Source organism: Ochotona curzoniae, unplaced genomic scaffold (genome assembly GCF_017591425.1).
Source record: "Ochotona curzoniae isolate NIBS_2020 unplaced genomic scaffold, NIBS_Ocur_1.0 contig_2688, whole genome shotgun sequence".
Classification (NCBI taxonomy): domain Eukaryota; kingdom Metazoa; phylum Chordata; class Mammalia; order Lagomorpha; family Ochotonidae; genus Ochotona; species Ochotona curzoniae.
In genome coordinates this window covers 18,023,734-18,050,737 of record NW_024465553.1, presented here as the reverse complement: position 1 = coordinate 18,050,737, position 27,004 = coordinate 18,023,734, and the positions used below count along the sequence as shown (strand labels likewise).

Here is a 27,004-nt window from a genome sequence, read left to right as displayed (position 1 = left end):
TGATTAACTTATTTTTATTGCAAAGGCAGATATATAGAGAGGAGGAGAGACAGAGAGGAAGATCTTCCGTCTGATGATTCACTCCCCAAGTGACCGCAACAGCTAGAGCTGAGCCAATTTGAATCCAGGAGCCAGGAACTTTCTCCAGGTCTCCTTCGCGAGTGCAGGGTCCCAAGGCTTTGGGCTGTCTTTGACTGCTTTTTCAGGCCACAAGCAGGGAGCTGGATGAGAAGCTGGGCTGCTGGGATTAGAACTGGTGCCTATATGGGATCCAAGCATTCAAGGTGAGGACTTTAACCACTAGGTCACTGTGCCGGCCCTGGCTTTGTACTTTTAATAATAATAATAATAATAATAATAATAATAATAATAATAATAATAGCAATTGTAGTTGGGTAGTGTGTTGTCACTTATTTACATAGTATTTTCCCATTTAGTCTTCTAACCTTTGTTGACTTAGGCAAGGCAGGTATCACTGCAGGGCTTACCAGGTAATCTTTAGGTTTATAAGAAAGGCAGAATTACAGAGAGAACAGAGATCTTATAGCTACTGACTCGGTCCCCAAAGACCATTAGGGCCAGAACAAGGTCAGTCTGAAGCGAGGAGCCAGGAGCTTCTTCCAGGTCTCCCACATGGGTACTGGGGCTTAGGCTTTGGGTCATCTTTCATTGATTTCTTAGGCCATAAGTAAGGAGCTGGATAGGAAGTGGAACAGCTGGGATATGAACCAGCACCCATGTTAGCTTCAGGAGCTAGTATTTCTTACAGCTAAGGGTCCACAAATGATATACCTTGTGATGTGTCCCAGCATTCAGGGAAACCAAGCATGATGTCCCTATCAGGTATTTCTTTACTATCTCTGTGTGTGTTTGAAATGCAGAGAGGCAGAGATCTATCTTCTGATTTACTCCCCAAATCCCACAACAGCCAGGAACTCAATCCAGTGTCTCCTAGGTGGGTGGCAGGGACTGACCATCTTGAGCCATCACTGTAGCCTCACCAAGTGCACATTAACTAGAAGTTGGAATTGCAAGCAGAGTTGGAACTCAAACCCCGGTCATTCTGTTTTTAATTAATTAATTATTTATTTTTAGGATGAAATTTTATTATACATAAAGAATCTTACCACTAGTGAAAGCAGACAGGCTAGGACACAATGGGACTGAATGGAGGATGGCTAGCTCTTTGGAAAGTAAAGATCTATTTTTTTTTTTTTTGAAAGACAGAGTGGGGGATGGGGAAAGGTGCTGGCTCATGTCAGGTCAAAGCCAAGAGCCAGGAAATCCATCTGGGTCTACTGAATTTATGACAGGGGCCCAAGTGCTGGACCACCTTCTACTGCCTACCCTGGCATATCAGCAGGGAACTGGATGACAGGGCTTGAACTGGCACTCCCTTAGGGGATGCCAGCAATGTAAAGAGTATCTTAAGTTGTTGAGCCATGATGGTGGCTTCAAGCACAGGCATACTGACAATGGAATACAGGGTATTTCAAGTTGTTTGTTTCTTTTTCTTTCTTTTCTTTTTTTTAAGATTTATTTTACTTTTCTAAGATGGACTGTGCCAATCAGTGGATTCTTCAATGACCTTATCGTGATTGGAATGGTGAAACTGACAGCAATTCATGACTGTTGAACTATCAAAACCACTTGAGCAGGCCCGACAGCATGGCCTAGTGGCTAAAGTCCTCACCTTGAACACACTGGGATCCCATATGGGTACTGGTTCTAATCCGGGCAGCTCCACTTCCCATCCAGCTCCCTGCTTGTGGCCTGGGAAAGCAGTCGAGAACGGCCCAAAGCCTTGGGACCCTGCACCCGTGTGGGAGACCTGGAAGAAGTTCTTGGATCCTGGCTTCGGATCAGCATAGCATCGGCCGTTGCACTTACTTGGGGAGTGAGTCATCGGACGGAAGATTTTCTCACTGTCTCTCCTCCTCTCTGTATATCTGACTTTCCAATGAAAATAAAAAATAAAAATCTTTTTTTTTTAAAAAGTCAAAGTTACAGAGAAAGAGAGAGATCTCTCATCTGCCATTTCACTCCCCAAATGGCCACAACAACCAAAGTCAGTCCAATCTGAAGTCAGGAATCGGGAGCTTCTTCCAGGTCTCCCACATGGGTGCAGGGTCCTTAGGCCTGGGGCCATCCTCCACTGCTATCCCAGGCCATAACCCAGAATTGGATGGGAAGTGGAACACTTAGGACTTGAACGAGTGCCCAGAGGGGATGCCAGTACCACAGGTGGAAGATTAGTGTGCATGGTGTAGGTTAACCATGACCTTAGTTTCCATATATGTGCAGTGGTCTCAGCTAAGTCCCGCATCTCACCAGTTCAGGTGTCCTGTGCAGTAACTCAGTCCTTACCTTCACCTGTGTCCCTGTGACTGGTGACAATCACGGGCTGTTCCAAAGCAGCTGTAGCACACGTGACAAGGGCTTGGATCCGAATGTCATCATGCATGTCTGTCAGGTTTCTCAGCAAGCTCTCGACCGTCTCATGATGCCACTCAATGACTGTTGTGTGAGGGAAATGAGAAGAAAACTGCCTGGTTAAGGTTAGCTGTGGCACTGCAGGCAGGGGACAGGAAGGGCAAACCATGACTCAGAATAGGGGTCCCTGAGAGGGGGTCTTTTGGCAAGCAGTTTCTCTCATGTTCTATGTACCCTTCCCCAAGTAGTTTATAGATGAAACTTCCATCCTATCTATTCCGTTCTTCTTTCCAACTAGAAAATAAAGGAGCCATACAACATAGTGGCTAAGGAACTTCTGCTATCGCTGCCGTGGAATTGCAGCTGTGTGATCTTGGAGACTTGACTTTGCCTGAGAGTTCTCATTTGTGATATGGGGCTAATTCTACAACTTCCCACACTGAATCACTTTGCTGGTTAAGTGAGTTAAATAGGCCCAGTGTTTAGCAAAGCACCTGACAAGATAATGAGAGTTCAATAAATGTTAATTACTGTGATTATCATTAGATTTCCTTGCCTTTGAGGGCTCAGCAGCCTCCTCATGTTAACTTGTTAAATGTTCAGTTTGCAATTCCTACTCAGTGTAGGTGCTCCCTATTCTAAGCTTTTACTCAGAATCTCGTTTTCATCTTTTTTCCAAATGATCTAGTTTATCTATTGCATTGCCCTTCCTTATCCAGCACTAACTAACCTGCTCGCGCCTATAATGAAGACCTGTAGCCCTTGAATTCTCAAATATAGATGAAGCCATTATTCTGCCCTGGTACTCAACCTTCCCCTTTCATGTCTTTGAAGAAGTAGCGACAAAATCACACATGGATTTTAGAGAGGGGCCTTCCAGATTGCAGTCAACTATAACATCGTTTGATCACTGTATAAAATATGTAAAATTAAGAATCTTCAAAAAAATAATGAAAAAATGTGTGTTGTGAAAAACCTATACAAACATTTATTTTTGATATCACTTTAATTCAATTTCCTACACAGTTTCTGATGTACTACTTATCATCATTTGCAACCTTGTAAACCATTGTATGTCCAGTGATTTGGCAGCAAATTTGTTCCTTCCCTCCCTGCATCGTTTATCTATTGGTTCCAGAAATCAATAAGACAGGATCCCTGCCTATGACGTTCTCAGTGTAGTGAGTGTCCACACGATATTGAGGCGATATACATGCAGAAGGCACCCAGACGTAAGCCCACCAGTATTCATCCAACACCCGTGGTGTCTAAGGTCTCTTCCTGCCTAGTCCAGCGTTACTGAGGCAGGTGGATTTCACAAGAAAAGGATGAACTTTTCAGAGACTGAGAAATATGAGTCCAGGGTAAGACCCATCCCATCACCAAATACATACATACCATTGTCTCAAGAGCCCTGTTCACTCACTCAAGGTCCAGGCAGCCTTCCATTCCTGCAGCATCCTCCGCAGAGCCACCAGTTCCCAACTCATATCCATCATCATCAACCTTGCCTGCTTCTTCGATCTTCTGGCCTGCACAGATGCATCCTCGTCCACGTGCAGCAGCAGGTCCTTGGCTGGGGTCGGCAATGCGGTCCAGCGCTGGGCTCCTTTCACAGGCCTACAGGCTATGAGATGAGGTAGTGAGACATCTTCTCACTCTCTCAGCCTAGGCCTTGCCACAGAATGCTTCCCATTCCTGTTCCTGCTAATGCCAAAGCAAAACAAAACCCTTGAGAGCAAACTTGTCTGTGGTTATGTAGGGAACTGGGAATAAATGCCCTAAAGAATTCTGAATGGTCCTCCCTACATACATGGGAGGCCTGGATGATGACGAGGAGAGATTTGGGGTAGGAGGATGGAACGAAATGCAGATATATGTAAAAAAATAAAAATCTTTCATAGCATCTAACCCTAGGAAGTTTCCTATTCATCATTCCCCACCACAAGGTTCTTTTAACTCCATTTGTTGAGAAGAGATGATGAACAAAATGGTTATAATAAGGTAGGTATGTAGGGGTCCACACAGTGTCTCAACAGGCTAATCCTCCACCTGTGAGTATTGGCATCTCATGTTGGTGCTGGTTCATGTCCTAGCTGCTCCATTTCTTATCCAGCTCCCTGCTTGTAGCCTGGGCAAGCAGAAGAGAATGGCCCAAAGCCTTGGGAACCTCTATCCGCATGGGAGACTCAGAAAAAGCTCCTGGCTCCCAGCCTCTAATCAGCTCAGCTCTGGTAATTGCAGCCATGGGGGACTGAACCAGAGGGGGGAAGATCTCTGTCCCTGTCTCTCCTCTCTTATTGCCTCTCCAATGAAAGTAAGTTTTTTTTTGTTTCTTTTTAATTTACTATACTTTCCCTAGGTCAATCTCAGGTGCTGGTTTAAAAGTTTGCTGTGAGAATTCCTGAAGCAGCATTTCATTAAGTGACTTGTGCTGGGACTAAAGAGGACAAGAGTTCAGAGTGCTGGTAAAACAAGCATGATGGGTGTGCTAGAGCCTCCAGGAAAACTAGGTTCCTCAGAGAACTTTTTAAAAAATATTTTTACTAAAGTAGAATTCATGCACAATGAAATCCATCTTACCAAACTGTATAGTTTTGAGTGTATCCACAAAGTTCTGAAGCTGTCACCATATCTAATGTCAGAATGTTTCCTTCATCCCTGAAAGAAACCCTGTACACATCCTTCTTTCCCTCCCCTCCTTCCCACTCCCTGGCAGCATTAATCTTTCAGTCTCTGTGGATTTGCCTGTTCTTGGACAGAGGGAAAGCAGAATGGAGGTGGCTTCTGGAGAAGCCAGTATCCCCAAAACAGGGTAGACGTCCTTCCCTTGGGATGCACCTTCATGGTAATCCTTGGTCCTAAACCACTCGGGAACCCCTAAAGTTATATCTAATTTCAACCGAACATATGTTTAACCAAGGGTCTTAACAAGCACGTTACAGTTTTTAGTTGATAGGAAGAGGCTTCCCTAGCTGATGGTGGAGCCACCCTCCCAGTAAGCCAGGGGCATGAAAGAAACACTTCCACTTCCATCGGCACCTGCCCTGGTTAGTTAGCTTCCTGCTGACTTACGTGCTTCAGGAACTGGCTGGCAACTCCACTTCTCCGGAGTTTCAGGGAAGACCTTACATAGCTGTTTATTGTACTGATTCAGGTTCTCCAGAAAAATCTGGTCTCTCTTTGCCCCAATGTGGTGGACGATCTGAACTTCATCTGTGAATAAACAAACAATGAAGCCCCGGCAGTGCCCTCTCCTCTTTCTTCTCTTCCTAGGTTTCTTGCGCCACAGTCACACCCAATTCCCTTTTGTCCCAATCTAAGCCTCAGGCTAAAACTGCCATGTTGTGGGCATTCCTTGGAAGTGATCATTGCTTAGAAATGGTCAGAGCTGGGCTCTTAGAGAAGCCTCAGAGAGCCTGGGAGCTAAGGATGGCTTCTTCCTTCAGGAAAGCAGAACCGAACACATCCTGGCAGTTATGAACTCTTTCATCAGAACAGTTTTGCAGACAACACCCTAGGAAGAAGCAACAGGGTTGGTTGGAACATACAGACCTATACCAGGTATTCAGGAAACTCATAAGGTGGGAGTGGGAGCTGGTGAGAAATGTATTGAGCAACTTCTGTGGGCCAGGCACTGAACAACAGGTGTCATGCTTCATGTCTGCTCTACTTTGAAGACCATGTTAGCATCTTTTACAAAGAAAATATTCAAGGCTTGGAGTCTTTATGTGATGTGCTGAAGGTTGCTAAGAAGAAACTAAGCCAGGATGTAACCCCAAATCTGTGACCTGAAGACATGCACTTCCCTCCGCCCCCAACACAGCTCCTAAGTGGGGAGGGTGGGGGATGACAGTGGGGACATCTCAAAGTAAGTGACTGGAGAAGGGTGGAAAGAGAAGAGGCAGCTTGTTCTCAAAGTAAATCTTGCATCCTCCAACCATGGCTTGCTTAGGAAGGTAAGGGGCAGAGGAAGAGAAGAGGAGACAATTCCCACAATACCAGGCACCATCACTGTCCACAGCCCCTGTGCTAGAAAATAAGGGATGTCGCCAGAAAACCCAAGCCACCCAAGGCCTGTCACCCCTACCCATGACTGTTTCTATCCACTAGCACCCATCCAACCAATCTGCTTCCATCCACCCTAAGGGTCAGGCTCTATTACCAAGCAGAGTCTCTTGTTCAAAGGCGTTGTCTGTAGAATAAGCAAACTTCCCAGCTCGGGGGTTCACCTGTCGGAAGCAGCTCTCCACCTGAGGGCTGGAGATGGTTCTCTTTTCCTTAATGTCCTCAGCTGTCTTATTGTTTTGGGGCATGATTTCATCTGTCTGATCGTGTGGGGAGTAACAGGACAACCTAGATAGAGGTGAGAGAAGGGGAAACACAGGGAGTGGTGGGGAGGAACTCCCCTTTCCAGTTCGAACCCTTTCCTCTTTAGGTTCCACTCAGACACCTGTGAGCATCTGAAGAACATCTGTATTGACCTGCTAGTCTTGCCCATCAGGTGCCAGGTGAATGCACAGCCACCCGAAGGGCTTGTTTTCAGCCACATCCCACCACTGATGGAGCCACGCCTTCAGCAGCCACATGATAGTTCAATAGAGTGGCCATGCTCACTGCATAAGACTGCATTGGTACCCCTAGAGACTGCCTGGGCTTGGAAAAGGGAATCTACCTTAGATTAGCTCACTCTGTTGTGTGTATTTACCCAGGAAACAGGCTGTAAGCCCCTTACAGGTATGTGCCTTAGATTCCCAACAATTCATAGGCTATCTGGAAAATACCAAGAATCCAGTATGTGTTTGTCCAAGAGATGATTAGATAAGTAGACTCCAGGCTATTTTTGTTGTTGTTGTTCATTTTTAGAAGTTAGAATATTATATAGCCCTGTCTTTCTCTTAGCTATAAATAAGCTAAGAAATACATAAATCCTAGAAATATGTAGTCATCCTTTTCTCCCAGGCTGCTGGGGTCCCTGTCTTGCAGCTGGTTGGCTTCTTAGTGATGCTTTGGCTGGTTGTTCAAAAGTGAAGCAGCACCAAAGCTCAGTCCCCTGAGGCCTCTGCTCTCCTCACTTTCACCTCAGATAACACTCCTGGAAGCACCTGAATGGTGGCTAACAGCTGTGTTGGCCAAGGCAGACTCAGCACAATCCCTCCAAGGGAGGCGGTTTTCAGCCATGGGAGATTGGGTCCCTCTTGGAGATGTCTGGCACTGTCTAGGACTTCTTTGATTGTCACAGCTGGGGAGTGCTACAGCTATCTGGTGACTGGAAGCCATGGAGGCTGTTGATGTCCAGGCACAAGGAAGTCCCATGGTGAAAAAAAAAAATGATCTAAGCCAGCCTACCAGTGATGTGAGGCTGAAGAATGTTAGCTTTGGCCAGGATCTCCCAGAGCAGGTAGGTGTTGGAGGCCATGAACTACATGGCACACAGCACTCTGAAATGGGGAGTGGGATCCCCGCTGGGAGTCCTGGGTTCTCAGAGGCACACTGGAGGCCCTGACCACCCTACCTGTAGTAAGCAGGAAGTGGCAGCTCCGGTTTCTTGGTTTCCTTGGGTGACACAATGACATTCTGATCCTCCTCCAACTCAGCTACCTCTTCCTCCTCCAGCTGTTGCAGGAGCTCCAGGTCGCTGGCAGAGCTGAGCTCGTCCCGGATGTGGCTCCAGTCATACTGCTGGCGCAGGAAGCTCTGCCACTTGTTGGGGGATTCCCCAGGCCTCAAGGGCCGCTTGCTCTGGATCCACCGGGCAGTGCGCTTGTTTAGCTTTGCCAGCACCACAGCCTCCCAGGCTCTGGCTACCCTCTCTGGGGGCGGCAGCCAGGTTTCCCGTTCCTTTAGGATCATGTCTGGAGAGGGCGGCGGTTCCAGAGTGTCTGGATCCCTGAGGGGTTGCTGGGTGAGAGGTCGAGGCGTTTCCTGTACTGTGCCCTCTGGCTTCGGTTTCTTGGGCATCTTTTCAGGATGGGCAGAATGTTCTTTCTTTGTACCTGCAACAGCGTCCCCTGCCGGGGGAGCCTGCTGAGGAACAGTTTTCGCGAGTCGGGCTTTTCTGACCTGGGGGGACTGGATAATGTTGTCTGTGTTGTAGAGGTGGTCAAAGTTGTACTGGCTGTAGGGGACGCTGGGCAGCCCCCGCTGCCACACCACCTCCTGGGAGAAGGTGAGGTTCGCAGCAGCTTTTTTCAGATACTGGTTCTTGAGCTGTGTGCAGTGTCGTGGGCCGAGGTGGAAGGCTGCAGGCACCCCAGCAATGGAGGCACCCTCCTTACCTTGTGGTTTCGAGTTGCTGAAGAGCATGCCCCAGCCCAGCCGTTGGGGGAGTGGCTGATGTGAGAGAAGGTTCTTGCTGTTTGGGTTACTGGTCATAGCGTTCCCCAGCAAATGTTTCCTTCTATGCTGCCCGTCCAGCGGCAGGGCCTAGACACGTGGCCAGATACCTTTTGAAACGGACAGGAGGGATTGGTAAGAACTTTCTGCCGACCGGAAGAGGAAGGTGAAGGTATAGATGGAGTAAACGGAAGGTATCTGGCAGAGACGCCCACATCCCACGTTGGCACACCTGGTCTTGATATCTGGCTCCAGCTCCCAATTCCAGTTTCCTGCCAATGCAGACCCTGGGAGGTACTGCTGATAGCTCAAGTCATTGGGTTCCTCCACCTGGCAGTCCTAGGTTGAATTCCTGGCTGCTTCTTTTGGGCCCTTCCCCAGCTCTGCCATAGAAGGCTCTAGCTAGCAAATGGGAATGTTCCACCTCTCTGCTGGTTGAATAAATAACTTGGAAAAAAAATCTAAGAAAGCAAATAAAATAACATGAAAGATAGAAAGGGTAGAATATGAGGGGAGGGGCACAGGACATGCCAATTAGAAGAAAGAAATGGTGCAACCTTGTAAATATTTCTTGGATCACACCCAGGATCCCACTTCCTACACAGTTCCCAAAGCTCAGCTCCTCCCCTACCTTCTCCCCGCCTTTAAGTATTACTGCATTTCAGTACTATCCCACACTTCTATTCCCCTATGCCACACACAAGAAATCTCTGCTTTAAAGGCTTACAGCATGAAGCTCAACAACTCCTTAAGAAGAATTAAAAAATGTGATTAATATGATGCCCCTTTAGGATTTTTGCACATTAAACTAAATATAGTTGTTTCATCTGCTCACAGCTAAGAAGGCAGTGTGGCCACAATGGCACTTGGTGTTTCAATGGCTGGAGTAGAAAAATTAGGGCAAAGGGCAGTCACACAGTGTTACTTATTCTGAAACAGCACCTGCTCTCACTGGTTGAAAATGAACTGTCAGAAGAGAACATGTCAGAGTCAGTGTCATTATTATTATTGCTCTAATGAGACACTGCGCATTCTAAACACATCACTGTGTCAGGGTCTTTCTCCCATGGGGCATTTTGATTTTAAACACTTGAAAAACAGAATGAGGCTGATATCACCACAAAATGACCATTTCTACTGAGCAATTTGTATTGAGTGAAGATCCCCCAAATTCAAGGGATCTTCAAAAACTTCACAGAAAATTCATGTTACGAAAACATACATTTAATGGATTTTGATTTTTTTTTGTACTAAAAGAAGCTTAGTTTTAAAAACTGCTGCACTTTAAGATATTTTCTTTTATTTGGAAAGGTAGATCTACAGAAAGAAGGAGAGACAGAGTTAAAGATCTTCCATCCTCTGGCTCACTCCCCACATAGCTACAATGGCTGGGGACTGAGCTGATCCAAAACCAGGAGCCAGGTCCTGTGTGATGGCATAGCAACTAAAGTCCTCGTCTTTCATGTGCTCGGATCCCATATGGGCACAAGTTCATATCCCAGCTGCCCCACTTACTACCCAGCTCCCTGCTTGTGGCCTCAGAAAGCCATTCAGGATGGCCCAAGGCCTTAGGACCACTTTTGTAGGAAAACATTTTCAAACAAGGGGGTGGGGAATTGGAAAGGTGGAGAGCAGAACTAAATTTAGAATTTTTACAATACAACTCATCTTGAATTGGCTTTTTTTTTTTTTAAAAAAAAGGCTATTTATTTTATTTGGAAAATTAAAATTAGAGAGAGATAGATTTTTCATTCACTGGCTCACTCCCCAAATGGCTGCAACAGTCAGAGCTGGAATGGTCCAAAGCTGGGAGCCAGGAGCTTCTTCCAGGTCTCCCACATTGGCGCAGGGGTCCAAGTGTTTGGGTCAGCCTCCACTACCTTCTCGGGTCATGAGCAGAGAGCTGGATAGGGAAGTGGAGCAGTTAGAACATGAACCAGCACCTATATAGGATGCCAGTCTAAGAAGGGTCAGTCCTGGTTAGCACTAGGATGGGAGACTGTAGGTCACCTCTTTATTTAGTGGTTACCAGTGAATCCCTGTCAGATAACAGCCAAGTAGTCTTGCTCAAAATTACCTTCAAAATCCTTAGAGGGGAGGAACCCAGTCCTTACAGGGAAGCAAGCTTCTGCCTTGTTCACAGTCCTTGGTTTCTTGGGTTCCACAGCTGTTTATGTTGGTCACTAAGCAACCAGTTCTTTCAAATTCCATGAATCTGCTCAGAGAACCTTTGGGCTCATCTGGGAGTATCTGCAACACTATGAAATTTCCTTAAAAAAAAAAATGTAAACAGAGGGTCTGGCCTTTTGGAGTAGTGGGTTAAGCTGCCGCTTGTAACGTTTCTGGGGTGCCAGTTCCAGTTCCAGCTGCTCTTCCTTGGATCCTGCTAGTGCACCTGGGAAAGCAGCAGAGGATGACCCAAAGTGCCCCTGGAACCTCTGAGGAAGATCTGGATGGAGGCAAGGCTCCTGGCTTCAGCCTGGCCCAGCCCCATCCATGCCAGCCGTTTGGAGAATTAATCAGTGGATGGAGGATATCCCTTTTTCTCTCTCTCTCCCTCTCTAACTCTTTCAAATAAGTGAAATCTTAAAAAAAAAAAAAGTGAGAGCCAAGAATGGTTCAAGCCGAGCCTTTCCTTGTATTTATTCCCTCCTCAGTATGAACAGCCAAGGTTTATTCAGTTCATCTTCATAGGGAGGTTTGGCCTAAGCTCAGGCAGCCTCGTTGTTTTGGCATCTGATGAGGGCAGCAGATGACAGTGCATCATGGGGGAAATTCATGCAAGAGAAAACCACATGACATGTCTTCAACTGGAGCAAGGAGACAGAACCATTGGGATTCCCTAATCCCCATCAAGCCTACACTTCCGACCTAAATACTGCCCTCCAGGTCCTGCCTCATCCAGAGACACAGCACCTCTCAAACCTCCTGAGACCAAAGCCTTTACATACAGACAGCTGGGGACATGCCATATGCAGACCACAGAATGGGTCATCAATTCTTTTTTTTTTTTAAGATTTATTTATTTTTATTAGAAAGGCAGATAAACAGAGAGGAGGAGAGGCAGAAACGAAGATCTTTCATTTGATGATTCACTCTCCAAGTGACTGCAACGGCCGGTGCTGCACCGATCCGAAGCCAGGATCCAGAACTTCCTCCAGGTCTCCCACACGGGTGCAGGGACCCAAAGGTTTGGGCCATCCTCTACTGCCTTCCCAGGCTACAAGCAGGGAGCTGGATGGGAAGTGGAGCTGCTGGGATTAGAACTGGTGACCATATAGGATCCCGGCACATTCAAGGCGAGGACTTTAGCTGCTAGACCACTGTGCCGGGCCCAAGGATTTTTTTTTTTTTAAAGAGAGAAAAAAATTACTTTCAGAGAAGTTCTGTGGGCTCTGTGCCAGGGATAGCCAAAACAGACCCCCATTGAACTCCTAGGGAGTCTTGCATGAGAAAGTCCCACATGGAAAACAACACTGAGGAAGGTCACTCTGTTGCATGAAGAAGTCAAAACTTGCAATTTTCCAGTTTCTGGGAGACTAATTATTTTTGCAAAATTATAAGGTGACTTGTAAGACTGCCAGGACATAGGGAGAGGGTTCCCTAAATTACCTTTTGTGAAAAATGACCTTTGAGGAATTACATCATTTTTTAAAAGATGTTTTAAACATTTTAATATATTCTTATTTGAAAAACAGATTTCCAGAGAGAAGATTAAAAAAATCTTCCATCTTATGATTTACTAATCAAACATCCACAATGGCTGGAGCTGAGCCAATCTGAAGCAAGAAGCCAGGCGCTTCCTCCAGATCTCCCTTGTGGGTGCAGAGCACCCAAGGACTTCAGACATCCTCCACTGCTTTACCATTAAGGGAGCTGGATTGGAAATGGAGCATCCGGGACATGAACCAGCACCCATAAGGGATGCTGGTGCAAAAGGTGGAGGATTAACCTGCTACACCCTATGCCAGTCCCAGATTTATTTATTTTGATAGGCAGAGTGACACAGAGAAAGAGAGAGTGTTTCCATACTCTTGTTCACTCCCTAAATACTTGCAACAGCTGGGGCTGGGCCAGGCAGAAACCGGGAGCCAGGAACTCCATCCAGGTCTGCCACATGAGTGGTGTGAACCTGTCTACTTGAGGCATCACCTGATATCTCCCAGACGTTTCAGAAAACAGCTGCACCAGAAGCACAAAGCAGCCAAATTCAAACCTCCAATTTAAGATATGGGTTCCCCAAGCAGCAGCTTAATGTGATGGGCCACAATGCCAACCCCTGCATCACATTTATTGATCAGCTCCTTTGTAAATTTCTTAGGTCACTGTTTGAAAAATAAGCCTTTAGATCTACGCAGCTCACTTGGTATCCCACCCACTCAGGGGTACATGAAGTCCTGCTGGGAAAGAGACAAAGCAGGGGACACAGGACTATGGGGCACTGGCACTCTGAGCAGGCAGACAGAACAAGAAAAGGCTGTGTGGTGTGGTGTGGTGGTCGAGAGGCCCCTCGAGATGCTTGCATAGCACACAGAAGGCGTGGGTTCTAACCCCAGCTCTTGCTTCTGACTCCAGCTCCCTGCTAAGACGCACTCTGAAGAAGCTGGGTCCCTGCCACCCATGTGAGAGACCTGGGTTGAGTTCCTGGCATTTACCTTTCGCTTGGCCCGGCATCAGGGAAGTAAACCAGCTGTTGGAAGCTCTTTGTCTCTCTACTTACCAACTAAATTAAAACAACAGAACAAGCTCTTTTGGGCTTTTTCTGTTTCATCTCCAATGCTGTTGAATCGCCATCATCCACACAACTCAATTCTATCTTCCCTCAATCCCCAAGTCTTCGCCAGACTTTTAGCTAACAACTACTTTTGAACAAGGAAATACTCTAAGTCTTGTATTTTAAATAGCACAACTTCAGGCCTACAGAAATACTGGTTTTCAGGAGGCTGCTTACCAAAAGAAAGTGATTGTGACAACAGGGCAGATTTCTGAGCCCTAGACTGTCTGCTTGACTCAGTCAGGCTATGCAGCCAGCCAGGCCAGGCAACGGTGGCACTGCTGAACTAGCTGAGTCCTGACATCAACGCCCAGGCTAACACTGTGCTCTGACCCTTGGCCTCCCTCCCCCCCACAAGGGTGAAAGCTCCAATCTCTCTAGGATGAACAAAGAACAAAAGACTACTACAAACATTGAGTATCAAAACCCTGTTGAAGTTTCCTGAAAAAACAAAAACCAGAATAATTATGCGTTAGGGTGTACCTATTAAGCTACCGTCTGTGATACCTTCACCCTCTTTGGGCACAGGGTCGTGCCCTGGAAGGGGTGGGGGTAAAACATTTGTGTGGGAATGTTTTTGAGGATGGCCTGTCAGGAGCAGACACTAGCCTGGGTTTCTCTGGCTTCATTCTTACACATCTGCATGTTTGCCTAACAACACGGATATAAAATTGAGAGTATGTAAGATCAGACACAGGACTTGGAAAGGGCCTGAAACTTCCCCAAAAGTCCCTTCTCTAGTTGGAACTGATGGCTTATTTAAAAACGAAACAAAATAAAAACACAGTGAGCCGTTTGGGACAAGACAGAAATAAAAGTTTAAACCTTGGGAAATTGTTTCCCGAGCTAAAATACAGGTTTCAGGGCTGGAGATTTTAAGAAAGTTGACGGGACTATTTCCCACTCTGGCTGATTGACAGGGCTCCCGGTAGCAATGAATGGCTGCAGCAGTTGCAGGAGCCCCAACCCGAGCGCAGCCTGCAGGAGGCCAGTTCGCCGCTAGAGGATCTGCGAGCATTTTTTAACTCCACGCACCAGCTCGGTTTCCAGTCAGTTCCTTATTCCACATTTCCGTTCAGTTCTGAGGTCTCAAGTCAGGTCCTAAAATGGTGGTGGCCTCGTCTCTTGCCGTCCTGAGAGCCTCCAGACTGTGCCAACTGGGCCTGAAGAGTTGCGCCCGGTTTCTGGGGCCTCCACAGCTGAGCCCTGGTAGCCCGGCCGCTTGGATCCCTGTTCGGATGGCGGCGACGGTGAGCGTGGAGCCCGCGGGCCCCTCTTGCTGGGACGAGCCGCTGCGCATCGCCGTTCGCGGCCTGGCCCCCGAGCAGCCGGTCACGCTGCGCTCGGCCCTGAGCGACGAGAAGAGCGCGCTTTTCCGCGCCCACGCGCGCTACTGCGCCGATGCCCGCGGCGAGCTGGACCTGGAGCGCGCGCCCGCGCTGGGCGGCAGCTTCGCGGGGCTCGAGCCCATGGGGCTGCTCTGGTCCATGGAGCCCGAGAAGCGCTTTTGGCGGCTGATCAAGCGGGACGTGCAGACGCCGTTCGTAGTGGAGCTGGAGGTGCTGGACGGCCACGACCCCGAGCCGGAGCGGGTGTTGACCCGCGCGGTGCTGGAGCGCCACTTCCTGCCGCCGGGGGTGCGGCGTGAGGCGGTGCGCGCGGGCCGGGTGCGGGCCACGCTCTTCCTGCCGCCAGGTGAGCCCGCTGCCCTACCCGTCTGCGGGTCCCTGGTCCTCATAAGTTAAGAGGTTGCTCCAGACATTACAGAGGTCTGTGTCACGGAGCCCTGAATGGAAGTCTGGCGGGGTAGTGGACCTGCCTGGGCAGGGCTGACAGGTTCTCAAATCCAGGGCTCAGTTCAAGGACATTTTAAGGAGGGCGGGAGGAGTCGCTTGTAATTTACAAAACAAAACTCAAAACCCACGCATAGGTAGTTTGTGTATCTTTTTAAAGAAGTTTTTTAACTTTGCAGTTTTACTTTCAATTTGCACAATATCTTAAAGTTTACATAAGTTAACATTTACAGCAGGAGGAAGGCCCGTTTCTGTCAACTGGAAACCTCGGACAATTGGGTACTTTTCACGTTTCAAAAAGAGCAGGCAGCTAGTGAAGACCTGAGACAGTGCGGTAATAGAAATGATGACCACATCGAGGTGTTTTTCCAGCAGTCGAAGTGACCAGAGGTCTGATACCAGAATCCTCCCAAACACTGCCGAGTATGACAGTCTCCTTCCAGCTTAAAAGGGAGGCCATATCGCAGTTTATCAAAAATTAAAAAAAAAATGGGTGAGATAGATGGAATGTTGCTTCAGGTACACCCCCAAGTGGTAAGAAAGGAAAGCAGGAGGCTGGAGAGGGAGGGCTGGAAGGCACAGCTCAGAGGGGCCTCCCCAGAGTCAGTTCCCTAGCTGTAAGGGGAAAGAAGGTAGATGTGAATGGTGCGGGTGTCTAGTACCTGGAAGCACGCACCAGGCACGGGGGGCCTGTGAGTCAGTCCGCATGGGCTCCACAGCATTCCCGAGGCACACGTGCCCTAATCTGTGTATCAGCCACTTCTCAGTAGTGCTCCCCTGTATGTAAATCCACCTGCAGGTTCATTCACCGCTCAAAGGACATTTGTTTCCTTGTCTCTCTGAAGATCATCACTGAAGTGGCCGCAGACACTTGTGGCGCAAGTTCTGTGTGAACCTAAGTTTTCATTTCTCTGGGCTGTCTAGGAGGGCAATGCCTGGGTTAAGTGGTTGAGGGTAAGAACCTGCTGCTTGTGCTGTAAAGTGACGATGCCATTTAGCCTGACTGGCTCCATTTGCTCTACATCCTTCCCAGCAGTGGGCATGGTCTGTTTTGGAGTTGGACAGAAAGGAAGGTTGTTTATTTACAAATTATTTTTATATTTAAAAGTTTCATTTTATAAGAAAAGCAGAGAGAGAGGAGAGATGTTCAATATGTTGGTTCAGTCCCCAAATGCTCACAGCAGCTTGGGGCTGGGCCACATCAAAGCCTGGGGTCCATAACTCAATCCAGGTCTCCCTTGTGGGTGTCAGGGATCCTAGCAGGTGGGCCATCTTCTCCCAGGGTGCTCATTAGCAGGAAGCTGGATTGGAAGTGGAGGAACTTGGACACTGACATGAGATGTGGGAGTCCCAGATAGTATCTAGCTTTTATGTAAAACACATGCTGTTGTTAAATTATTTTATGTCTTAAAAGTAATAGATGTTGGGCCCGGTGCAGTGGCGCAAGTGGTTAAAGTCCTCGCCTTGCACGCCCAGGATCCCATATGGGCGCCGGTTCTAATCCCGGCAGCCCCGCTTCCCTTCCAGCTCCCTGCCCGTGGCCCGGGAAGGCAGTCGAGGACAGCCCAAAGCTTTGGGACCCTGCACCCGCGTGGGAGACCCCCGGAAGAGGCTCCTGGCTTCGGATTGGCATAGTATCGGCCCGTTGCGCTCACTTGGGGAGTGAATCATCGGATGGAAGATCTTCCTCTCTGTCTCTCCTCTCTGTATATCCGCCTTTCCAATAAAAAAATATTAAAAATAAATCTTTGAAAAAAAAAAAGTAATAGATGTAGGATCAGTGTTGCGGTGTGGCACGTAAAGCCATCACCTGTGATGCCATCAAATAATAATAATAATAATAATAATAATAATAATAATAATAATAGATATAAACACCGTGGGGGCTTAGAGAATGTGGATTTGGCTTGGGCCACTCTTAATTTGCTTGAAGACCACAGACTTGTCAGTGTTTTTAATTGGTCATAGAAAAATTTCAATTGGCCATAGAAAGCAGGCAGCAAATGGCTTTGCACACCAGTGCTGAGGGCCTCAGGACTCATTGTGTGTTTTGTGTCTTCCCAAGGCCCCGGGCCCTTTCCTGGCATTGTGGACATTTTTGGCGTTGGAGGTGGCCTTCTGGAGTACCGGGCTAGCCTGCTGGCTGGGAAGGGCTTCGCTGTGCTGGCTCTGGCGTATTACAACTACGAGGACCTCCCCAAGGGCCTGGAGACCCTCCACCTGGAGTACTTTGAAGAAGCTGTGAACTACCTGCTCAGTCACCCTGAGGTTAGAGCTTCTCTCTGTTTTCGGGGCCGTCCTTTGTGTGGTCTCATGAGTGTTCTTAGTTCTCATAGAATTCAGGTCATTTGTGACAACCACTCCCTTCTCCAAACACACCACCGTTTATAGTCGAAGCTCATATACTGTTTTGATAATGATATCTATTACTGTAAGGTACAAATTTAAAAAAATAGTACATAAAAAGAATTTAAAAATAAGCTTGTTTTAGTACCCAAAATTTTGAAACCATAAGTTTCATGAATTTGCATTTCCTTGAGCTTGTTGGCTTTCTGGTGTTTCTTGTTAGTAAAGATGTTCTTAGCTGATACTGTGAAATTTTAAATCTGGATTGTTCACAGTATTCCATTATTATCACACTGAGAATCCTGGGTTGGATTGGAAGTAAAGGGTAAAAGGAAATTACTGTTCCCAGAAGGTGCCAGTTTGTTTCTAATAAATCCCTCTCCCTTCTACCCCTGTTGGGGCCCAGAATTATTTGAAAGGAAGAAGCTGGGAGCTACAACTTGTATACTAAAAATATTCTGAAGTTTCTAGAGTCAGTGTGTATCAGAGAGAAAGACGATCACACTTGCTTATTTCACAGGTCAGAGTTCAAGGTAGATAGGAACTTTGGAGCTTTTAAAAAAGGTGATAAGATATAATGGAGCAAGGCTAATGTATATATATGAGGGAGTCTTCCAGAAAGTACATCGAGAATTCATATCATGAAAAAATTATGTATGAATTTAAAATGTTCTATATCCAGTGCTCGCTTTGGCAGCACATATACTAATATTTTCTGTGTCCAAAGTAAACTTATCTTTTAATTTCATTTTCCACAAGTTTTCCAAATCCCTTCATAGGAAAAAGTTAAATTCAGCGTTTTATTTTGCCAGGTTTTTTTTAGAATGTTGATCATGTCACCGAGTGTGTGTGTGTGTGTTTGTGTATCTTTGTCCACTGATTCATTCATTCCACAAGTGGCTGCAACGGCCAGAGCTGAGCCTGTCCAAAGCCAGAAGCCAGGAGCTTCTTCTGGGTCTCCTACACGTGGGTGCAGGGTTTCCAGGCCTTGGGCCAACCTCTACTGCTTTCCCAGTCCAAAAGCAGGGAGCTGCATGGGAAGTGAGGTAGCTGGGACATGAACTGGTGCCTATATGGGATCCCGGTGCATGCAAGGCAAGGACTTTAGCCACTAGGATACCATGCCAGACCCAAATTTTGCCAATTTTTCAACTCTGTCTTTAGCACTTCTCCTTCCTTCTTTATATCAGTATGATTAAAAATATCAATTCCTGGGGGCTGGTGTTGTGGCGTAGCCCGTTAAGTCTCTACATGGAACACTGGCAACCCATATGGGCACTGGTTCGATTCTCACCTGCTCCACTTCCAACCCAGTGCCCTGCTAATGTGTCTGGGAAAGCAGGGGAAGATGACCCAAGTGCTTGTGTCGCTTCTACCCACATGGTAGACCCCGGGGATGCTCCTGGCTCCTGTTTTCTGTCTGTCCTAGGCCTAGCTATTGATGGCTATTGAACCAGAAGTTAGGAGATCTCTGCCTTTCAAGTAAATAAAAAAAGGGGGGATTTAAAAAATAAAATAAGAATAAAAAGTTCACACTTCACTGTAAGAAATTAATTCCTTATACGTCAATGAAGAATGTATCATTAAAACCAAGTGATGAGTGCTGTTGCAGAAGGCACAAGAAAAAGAAGGCTGTCAAGAAGTTAAATGGTTATTTGTTTATAACAAAGAGAACTTTGGGAACCAAGGCAGAGTAGTGCTGTGTGGAAGTACAAATCTAAGCTCCCCGGCAGGGGATTCAGTGGGGAAGATGAGATAAGAAATACAGCAAATATTGACAAATTTTCCTATAAATATTGCTGTGAAAGGAAGTGGAAGATTGGGGCAGTAACTAGGGTGGCTGGAGCCAAGGGACTATCTGTAACATGGGAGAAACCAGGGGGTTCTTAAAAAAATTTGTAGAAGATGCATAAACTGTAAAACTGCAAGTGAATTTCAAAACTCTTTTGTACCAAAATAGACATGTATTAACCTAACCTATTATCGCATGTCTCCCCAGGATCTAGTTTGAGGCACTCGGAAGTCTTGGATGTTACTTTGAAAAGAGCCCCTGTGAGAGCACCATGAGTTCTACAATTGAAGCAGGAACAGACATCAAATTTATAGGGAGTCTTAGATGGAAGGATGGTGACTTCATTGATGAGTTCCTATAAGTTGGTGGGGACAACGACTCAAAGAAATGAACAGTTTCTAAAAGGAATCTTTGAAGAGGGCTAAGAGAATGTTTCTTACAATGGTAGGAAAAAGTTAATCTTGTTCATTTCCAAATTAAAGAGGATAAATTCATCATAGAAACAGTAGCCAACACCAGACATTGCAGTGATGACTGAAAAATTAAAGTGGAGGCAACTGTCAGCTCTATGTGTACCACAACTGTTGTGTTCAGATCAGACGCAGACAGCAGCAGAGCTTGCTGTCTTTAAAGTCTGATTTATTTATTTGAAAGGCAGAGCTATGGAGTGACAGATGTACGTGCAGAGGCCTAAGTACTTGAGCCATCTTCCTCTGCCTCCTTGGGTACATCGGCAGGGAATTGGATTGGACACGGAGCAGCCAGGACTCAAACCAGTACTTTTATGTGATGTGGGTGTCATAGGCAATGGCTTAACTCACTGTGCCACAATTCTGGCCTCAAGAGCAGAGCTTTTAGTGAAAGAGTGAAACATACACGATATCTGGATCCTAGAGCATTTCTTGCAAGAATTGACACAGGAGATAAGACATAGCTTTCCCCATACAGTTTTTAAGATGAAGCAAAATCAAAACAAAGTCTATCCAAGAGGGGGAAGTGGTCCATTCGAGGTAAAAAGTGGACAAGTCAAGAGCCAAGGTAGGTCATGGTGCCAGTGCTCTAGGACCTGAAGGGACAGGTAGCAATGACCTCTGGCTACCAGGAGAGTATTGTAATGACGTAAGCCCAGTCATTAGCAGGAAGATGTCCGGGAAAGCTTCACTGGAGAGTTCTCCTCCAAGACAGCACTCCTCAAACAAGGGTGGCTTTGTGGCCCTTCTGAAGGGGATCATTAGACATCCACCTTAAATCTTGATTGGCTCCCTCTGATTGCTGATCTTAAAAAAAACCCCTCAATCTCACTGGCTTTTTTTTAATTTAATCAATATAAAAGAGATTGAATTTGTGAAGTTCTACTCCTAGGACTCTCAGTTCTTTAGGGACGGACTCTCTGGCAGGCATCATTTACAATAATACCTTGAACTTGATGAATTTTATGTTGAGATATAAGATGGTGATCAGGGAGTAGAATGCTCGATGACTTTGGAGCTGATGTACTTATTGATGAGATGGGAGTGCGTGGAGATCAAGGAGCTGAGAAGCTGGAGTATTGGAAAGATCTTCCATGGGGTTGTTGAAGTCAAGAACACTGATAGATGGGCTGGCATGGCGGCACAGTTTGTTAATCTGTTTGTAACACTAACATACCATATCAGAGTGCTAGGTTCAAGTCCCTGCTGCTCTGCTTCGGATCTAGCTCCCTAATGATATACCTCAGAAAGCAGCAGAGGAACCTGTGCTGCTATTACCCACATGGGAGACCTGCATGGAGTTCCTGGCTGCTGGTCTGACCTGTCGCTATAATGAATAAAAGGATGGTGATGGAGAAATAGTGGAAAGGAAGACAAGAAGGAAGATTAAGAAAAATTTTCAAGGTTGCAGCTCTGCATAAATGAAAGAATCCAGATTCAAGCTAACTGTATTACATGGACTCATACTTACTTCTTTTTCCTCTGTTCCCTTCTCAGGTGAAAGGCCCAGGAATTGGACTCCTGGGAATTTCCAAAGGGGGTGAGCTCTGTCTCACCATGGCCTCCTTCCTGAAGGGCATCACGGCCGCCGTCATAATCAATGGATCCGTGGTCATTATTGGGGGAACTTCACACTACAAGGATGTGACCCTGCCCCCCATAGGTCCCAACAAGAGTCGAATCAAGATGACCAAAGATGGCTTAGTGGACATTGTGGATGCCCTAGACAGCCCTTTGGAAGAGCCTGGCCTGAAGAGCTTGATCCCTGTGGAAAAGGCTGAGTGCTCCCTCCTGTTCCTGGTGAGTGAGGATGACCACAACTGGAAGAGCGAGTTCTATGCCAATGAGGCCTCCAAGCGCTTACAGGCCCATGGGAAGGAGAAGCCCCAGATCATCTGTTACCCTGGGGCAGGACACTATCTGGAGCCCCCCTACTTCCCCTTGTGCCGGGCTTCCCACCACGTATTGGTGGGTGGGCCTGTCTTCTGGGGAGGGGAGCCCAGGGCTCATGCTGTGGCCCAGGTGGATGCTTGGGAGCAACTGCAGGCTTTCTTCCACAAACACTTGGGTGGTAAGAATTAGCAAGACTCCCTGGAAAAATAATCCATCCAGTTTGAAGACTGTGAGGGTAAAATATATTCTGATGACATCAGTCTGGTTTGTTCATATTAGTTTGAATCTATTACTATAACAGGTTTTCATTCATTTTTGTTTCCATAATATTACTACCAAAAAGTTTCTATCTAATAGGGATATTTTGAATGAAAAGAGTCATAAGCATAAGGGCTGGGGTTGTTGTGTAGCAAGTGGGGCTACCACCTGGGATGCTAGCATCACATATGGGTACTGATTTGTGTCCTAGCCTAGGAATAGTGTCAGAATATGCCCACATGTTTGACCCCCTGCAACCTATATGGGAGACCTGGAAGAAGTTCTTAGCTCCTGGCTCCTGGCTTCAGCCTTGCCCAGCCCTGGTTGTTGCAGCCAGCTGTGGAGTGAACCAGCAGGTGGAATATCTCTGTCTCTTTCTGTAACTCTAACTTTCAAAAAAAAATAAATAAATCTCTTTTTAAAAAAACTCACATGTGTAAACACTTTTTTGTTTTTTATTGGAGTGAGTCTGACCTGTAGTACATTGGGTTAAGCACTTAACGACAGTTGGGGGAGAAATAATATTTCTAAAACACCCATTTTATGAGGCAAATAAAAGTATAAGAAACTCGTGGGCCCGGCCTTGTGGGATAGATAAAGCCACCATCTGTGACTCCACTGAAGGTCCAGCTCTTTACTAATACACCTGGGAGAACAGTGGGCGATGGTCCAGGTGCTTGGGCCCTTGCATCCATGTGGGTGACTCAGAGGGTCTGGGTTCCTGACAACGGTCTGGCCCAACCCTAGCTGTTGTGGCCATTTGAGAAGTGAACCAGTAGATGGAGGATCTCTCTCTGCCTCTCCTTCTCTGTCTCTAACTCTGCCCTTCAAATAAATGAAATAAATTTTCAAAAAGAAAGAAAGAATGAAGAAGGTTCTTGCCCACAACATTTTAAGGCAAAAGTCATCTGCCATGGTCGTGATGCCTTTGAGCATTGTAGGATAAGATAGATTTCTTGTCCTCTTACCTTACTAGGTTCATGACTGAGACCACTATAACCAAAGACAGATGAACCTGAATAAGCATAGAAATGTATCAAATCTTCAGTTTGACCTGACCTGAGAGTCTTCAGAAATAAAGAGGGACTCCTGTGTGCTTTTATAATGCTAGGCTGGTGAGAAAGTATTCATAAAGTGTGCAGAAAAGCTTTTCTTTGGGAGAATAAATAATGGACAACTTAGCTTCAAATGACATCATGTGCCTATGCAGGCTGTAAAATAAGTATACAGCTAAAATTCTGTAAAAATTTTATTCTAGGACATAATCATCACTAAGGAAAAAAATCATTGAAAGTCAACCAACTTGTTCATGCTCTCTCCTTATATACATTCAAAATTGATTTTGTTTATCAGCTGAGGTTAATCTGAGTTGCTTGTTGAACCCAAAAGATAGCAGAAAAGTTTATTCTTTTTTTCCCCATGCTGTCTCAACCACTCAATTTCCAACAAATGTTTATTGAGAGCTACTAAGTGGCTCTGGCAGAGTTCTCAGCTCTCGGCAAACATAAAGAAAGATAACAAGACTTTTTAGCATCAAGGATTATGTGCTGTTCTTGGGAAGACATGAAGTATGAATTCTATGAAGAATAAAAAGCAGAGTAAGACTAGAGAGTGACGAGGGAGAGAGTTCATATTTTGAAGAGTATGACCAGGGAAGATGTATTTGAATAAATAAACAGTGTTTGAACAGAGAACTGATCAAAGATGAGGGTGTGAGCCACACTCCAGGCTAAAGGCACAGTGAAAGCACAGAGCTACAGGGGCAATTTTTGCTTGGTCTGAAGCCAGGTAAGTGAGGGGAGGAGGGATAAAATGAACTAAGAGAGGTACTCAGGGGAAATCAGGTGTTAGAGCAAACCACTAAGGAGTTGAAAATAGGGAATTGATCTAAGTTAAACTCAAAATCCTCATTCTGGCTACTATACAGTGAATCAACTTAGGGAGTTCAGCAGGATTTGTCTCCCCAAAACTCATGTGGATGGTTGGATTCTGCAATCTTAATATTAATGGTTGATGGATTAAGGGAGGAGACGGGAACTAATTGTGGTGGCTAGGAGGTAGGACCAGTGGGAGACCTTTGGATCACTGGGCACGTGCCTTGGGAGGGCAGTTCTAATGAGGGAGTTGGTTATTTTGAGTTTGAATTCAGCCTTGGTTCTCTGTTTTCTGGCTCACCATGTAACTGCCTCCGTGTCCTGCATGACCAGCTCCATGGATGCTGGAATAGGGGGTGCTGCATCCTGCACCAGAATGTAAAGCTTTCTTTTCCAAAAAGTTCCTCTCAGGCATTAATGCAGCAAAATGCATTCTAATGTACAATTGTAGGCAGTGTTAACATGGATCCAGCGAGGCCAATAGGTAGACTGTTTTATTCATCCCACTGAATGTAGATCATCTGGGTGCCTTGCTTCTGCCAGACACCTGGGGGCCCGCACCAGGGTCTGGTGGAGCAGAGGGGGCCTGGGAACTCGTGCCCGTGTTTGGGTCCAAGGCTGAGGAGGGTGAGGAATGCTAGGGCCCCAGGCTGACACGCTGGCATGCTGCGTAGGCAGATCAGGTTTGAGGATGTGTTAACATGCTTGAATCCCGGCTGGACAGAGGGTGCCAGGTTGGCACATGTGCTGGAGGCCTGGCTTTAGGGTCCGGGGTGAGTGGGCAGTACTTTAGTCCAGCATGCCACTCTGCCAGAAGACTGGGCTGGAGGGAACTCATGTGCTCATTGGTGAGGGACACAGCAAGTCACATAGGAGATCTTTATTCCAGCTCAGAAAAATGGCTATAACCTGTGCAGGAAGGGGGTGTGGAAGAAAGAGAGAGGCAGCATGGGAAAGGAGAAAGGGTCTGATGAACTGCTCCCTGGTGGGAGGCAGCCCAGGACCACTTCCACATGGCAGAGTAACCATGTGAAGGAAATGGCCACCCAGGGTGTGCAGCACTGGTATGGGGGATGGAGGAGGTGGCAGCTCCTCAGTTTGTGCATGCCTGTAACATGTCATCATGGTGGGTGTTGATCCTCTGTGCAGACTGAGCATTTGAAACATTTCTGGATGGGAGTATCTGCTTGACTTCAGCAAAGATGGCATTGATGCTAGTGAAGCTTTTTTCTGTTGTTTGTGGCCAGAGGGAGGCAGGAAGGAGAGATAGCGCCAGGACTTGGTCTGCTGCTTGGTGTTCCAAGGTTACCAGGTGTTCCTGGCTTGTGATAAACTCTCTTGTCCTCTGATACACTCAGCTCCTTCAGGAGTCACTCCTGCTCTGCCAAACAGGGACCACTCAGAGTACATTACAGGTGAGGAATGACTTCAGGGGGACTTTTGCTGACAAGGTACTGGCAGCTAAGTAAGGGGGCTGAGGCTGAGAAATTTGAAAGAGAGAAATTAGAAACTTACGGTTTGGACCAATTTGCCTGCCCATGTGGGAGACCTGAGCTGGGCTATTCAGCATCAGTCAGATCACAGTATCCATGAGTGAGTGTCAGAACAAGGGATGAGTAACGTTAGGCTGGGCCATGACACCAACCAGTATGTGAGAGAACGTCTCCTGTGGGGAGGACATTCAGAATTTAAAGCTTGGTAGGGAATGATTCTACTGTGTACTGGCTGATCTTCCAGAGAGACTAGGGCAGGCACAATCCAGCACAGAGCCTCTGAGTTCTTTTCTCCCATGAGTCATTGAAGGGCAAATTCATTTTATCTTTCATAACCAGCCACGTGCTCACTTGGTAGTCAGTAGAGGCGAAGAGGAAGGCTATCAGAGACCAATTAATGGAAACAAAATTGAGAAGAGTCCTGACTATCCAATAGGAAACCCAGTATCATATGCGATCAGGCTCCTGGAAAGTCCGTATTGTATTGACTGTTACGATTATAGGACCAAGGCAGAAGGACAAGCTGACCACATTGATTTGAGGAAGAAAGAATAGACATTCTTCTTGAATGTGACATTACAAGAGTCAGACGCTATTTCTGTGGTTGAGGAGATTATGAAGAAACATGTGACCCTATTTGTGGCATGTTGGAGAACAGCTGTGATCAAGAATTACAATGGAATGAAATAAAAAATGACAAAGACGCAGTGTGCCCAGATGATCTGTTTTTCAAAATACACTGAAATCAGCATTTCTGTTTTCCCAGATATTTACAACTTGTTTTTTTTTTTAGAGGAAGAGTTATTGCTGTGAAAAAATTGATGCTAGCAGTGAATAGAGAGTTGGCAGATATAATATTTTTTCAGTCAGTACTTCCTTCTGTCTAAACAACAACTGCTTGGCCTAACTATCTGGCCATGCTTATTGGGATTGAATAAAATCCCAGAAGCCCTTCATGTGGCACCTTCAAGAGTTAATCTCTCAGACATTTTGGTCTCAGTCACAACTAGGGCAAAGGTCTTGGCAACTAATCAACTAGGTAAGTTCAATGGCTCAAAGTCCTGGGAACTGAGCCAAAACAGAACTTGCTAGGATAGTGACAAAGTTCTTTTTGTGCCCAATCAATACCTGTTTTCAAAATCCTGTCTCCCAGTTAAACTAATCTCCCTGGATGTGGGGCGTCTTCCCTTATAAACTAAGGGAGCAATGTGAGCCCAAAGCACTTTCTCTCAAGGTCCATTACAATACCAGATGCTTCTACTCTGGACAAAAAAAAAAAAAAAATCAGAATTTCAGGGGATTTTAGACACAAGCTGATACGTAAAGCAAAGTCCTGGAAACCTTTTTTACTTGAGAAAGACTGTTTTTAAGGTTTTGAAGAAAGAAGGATGTGAGGAGGACAGATTTTACTAACTCCACCAGTTGAACAAAAAGACTAAAGATCCTCTATGGTAAACTTCTTGCAGATTGTTGTGCTTTTTGCTTTTCTTCAAATTTTTTATGTTGAAATCATTTTACACTTAAACAAGTGATGCAAAAATA

General features: G+C 46.2%; 2 protein-coding genes across 5 annotated transcripts in view; one reads left to right on the top strand and one right to left on the bottom strand.

The window, feature by feature from the left end:
• The window catches only part of HEATR4 (HEAT repeat containing 4), a 31,952-nt gene extending 23,144 nt beyond the window's left edge, over window positions 1-8,808 (bottom strand). The window contains exons 1-5 of the mRNA XM_040975703.1: window positions 7,949-8,808; window positions 6,599-6,789; window positions 5,509-5,649; window positions 3,860-4,060; window positions 2,374-2,517 (exon numbers count right to left, since the gene is read on the bottom strand). Of these exons, the coding sequence (XP_040831637.1) occupies window positions 2,374-2,517; window positions 3,860-4,060; window positions 5,509-5,649; window positions 6,599-6,789; window positions 7,949-8,808 (1,537 nt within the window). The remainder of the gene's footprint in view (window positions 1-2,373; window positions 2,518-3,859; window positions 4,061-5,508; window positions 5,650-6,598; window positions 6,790-7,948) is intronic.
• A 5,795-nt stretch (window positions 8,809-14,603) lies between these two features.
• Window positions 14,604-22,516, top strand: LOC121152988 (acyl-coenzyme A thioesterase 1-like). Of its 4 annotated transcripts, XM_040975327.1 has the most exons (4): window positions 14,604-15,238; window positions 17,402-17,604; window positions 21,442-21,643; window positions 21,750-22,516. In XM_040975327.1, exons 1-4 carry the CDS (start codon window positions 14,650-14,652, stop codon window positions 22,133-22,135), a joined length of 1,380 nt encoding a protein of 459 aa, XP_040831261.1. In that variant the 5' UTR covers window positions 14,604-14,649; the 3' UTR covers window positions 22,136-22,516. The 4 variants fall into 4 exon arrangements, with proteins under 4 accessions (XP_040831261.1, XP_040831260.1, XP_040831262.1 ...); XM_040975326.1 differs by having other exon boundaries at window positions 21,442-22,331; XM_040975328.1 differs by having other exon boundaries at window positions 21,520-22,120.
• The last annotated feature ends 4,488 nt before the right edge of the window (window positions 22,517-27,004 follow it).

Bases quoted from the DNA above. Each gene is read 5' to 3' on its own strand.
- LOC121152988 (XM_040975327.1), top strand. From the start codon at position 14,650: ATGGTGGTGGCCTCGTCTCTTGCCGTCCTGAGAGCCTCCAGACTGTGC. The intron at 17,605-21,441 runs GTTAGAGCTTCT...TTCCCTTCTCAG, and splicing joins ACCTGCTCAGTCACCCTGAG to GTGAAAGGCCCAGGAATTGG. The intron at 21,644-21,749 runs GCTTAGTGGACA...GTTCCTGGTGAG, and splicing joins AATCAAGATGACCAAAGATG to TGAGGATGACCACAACTGGA.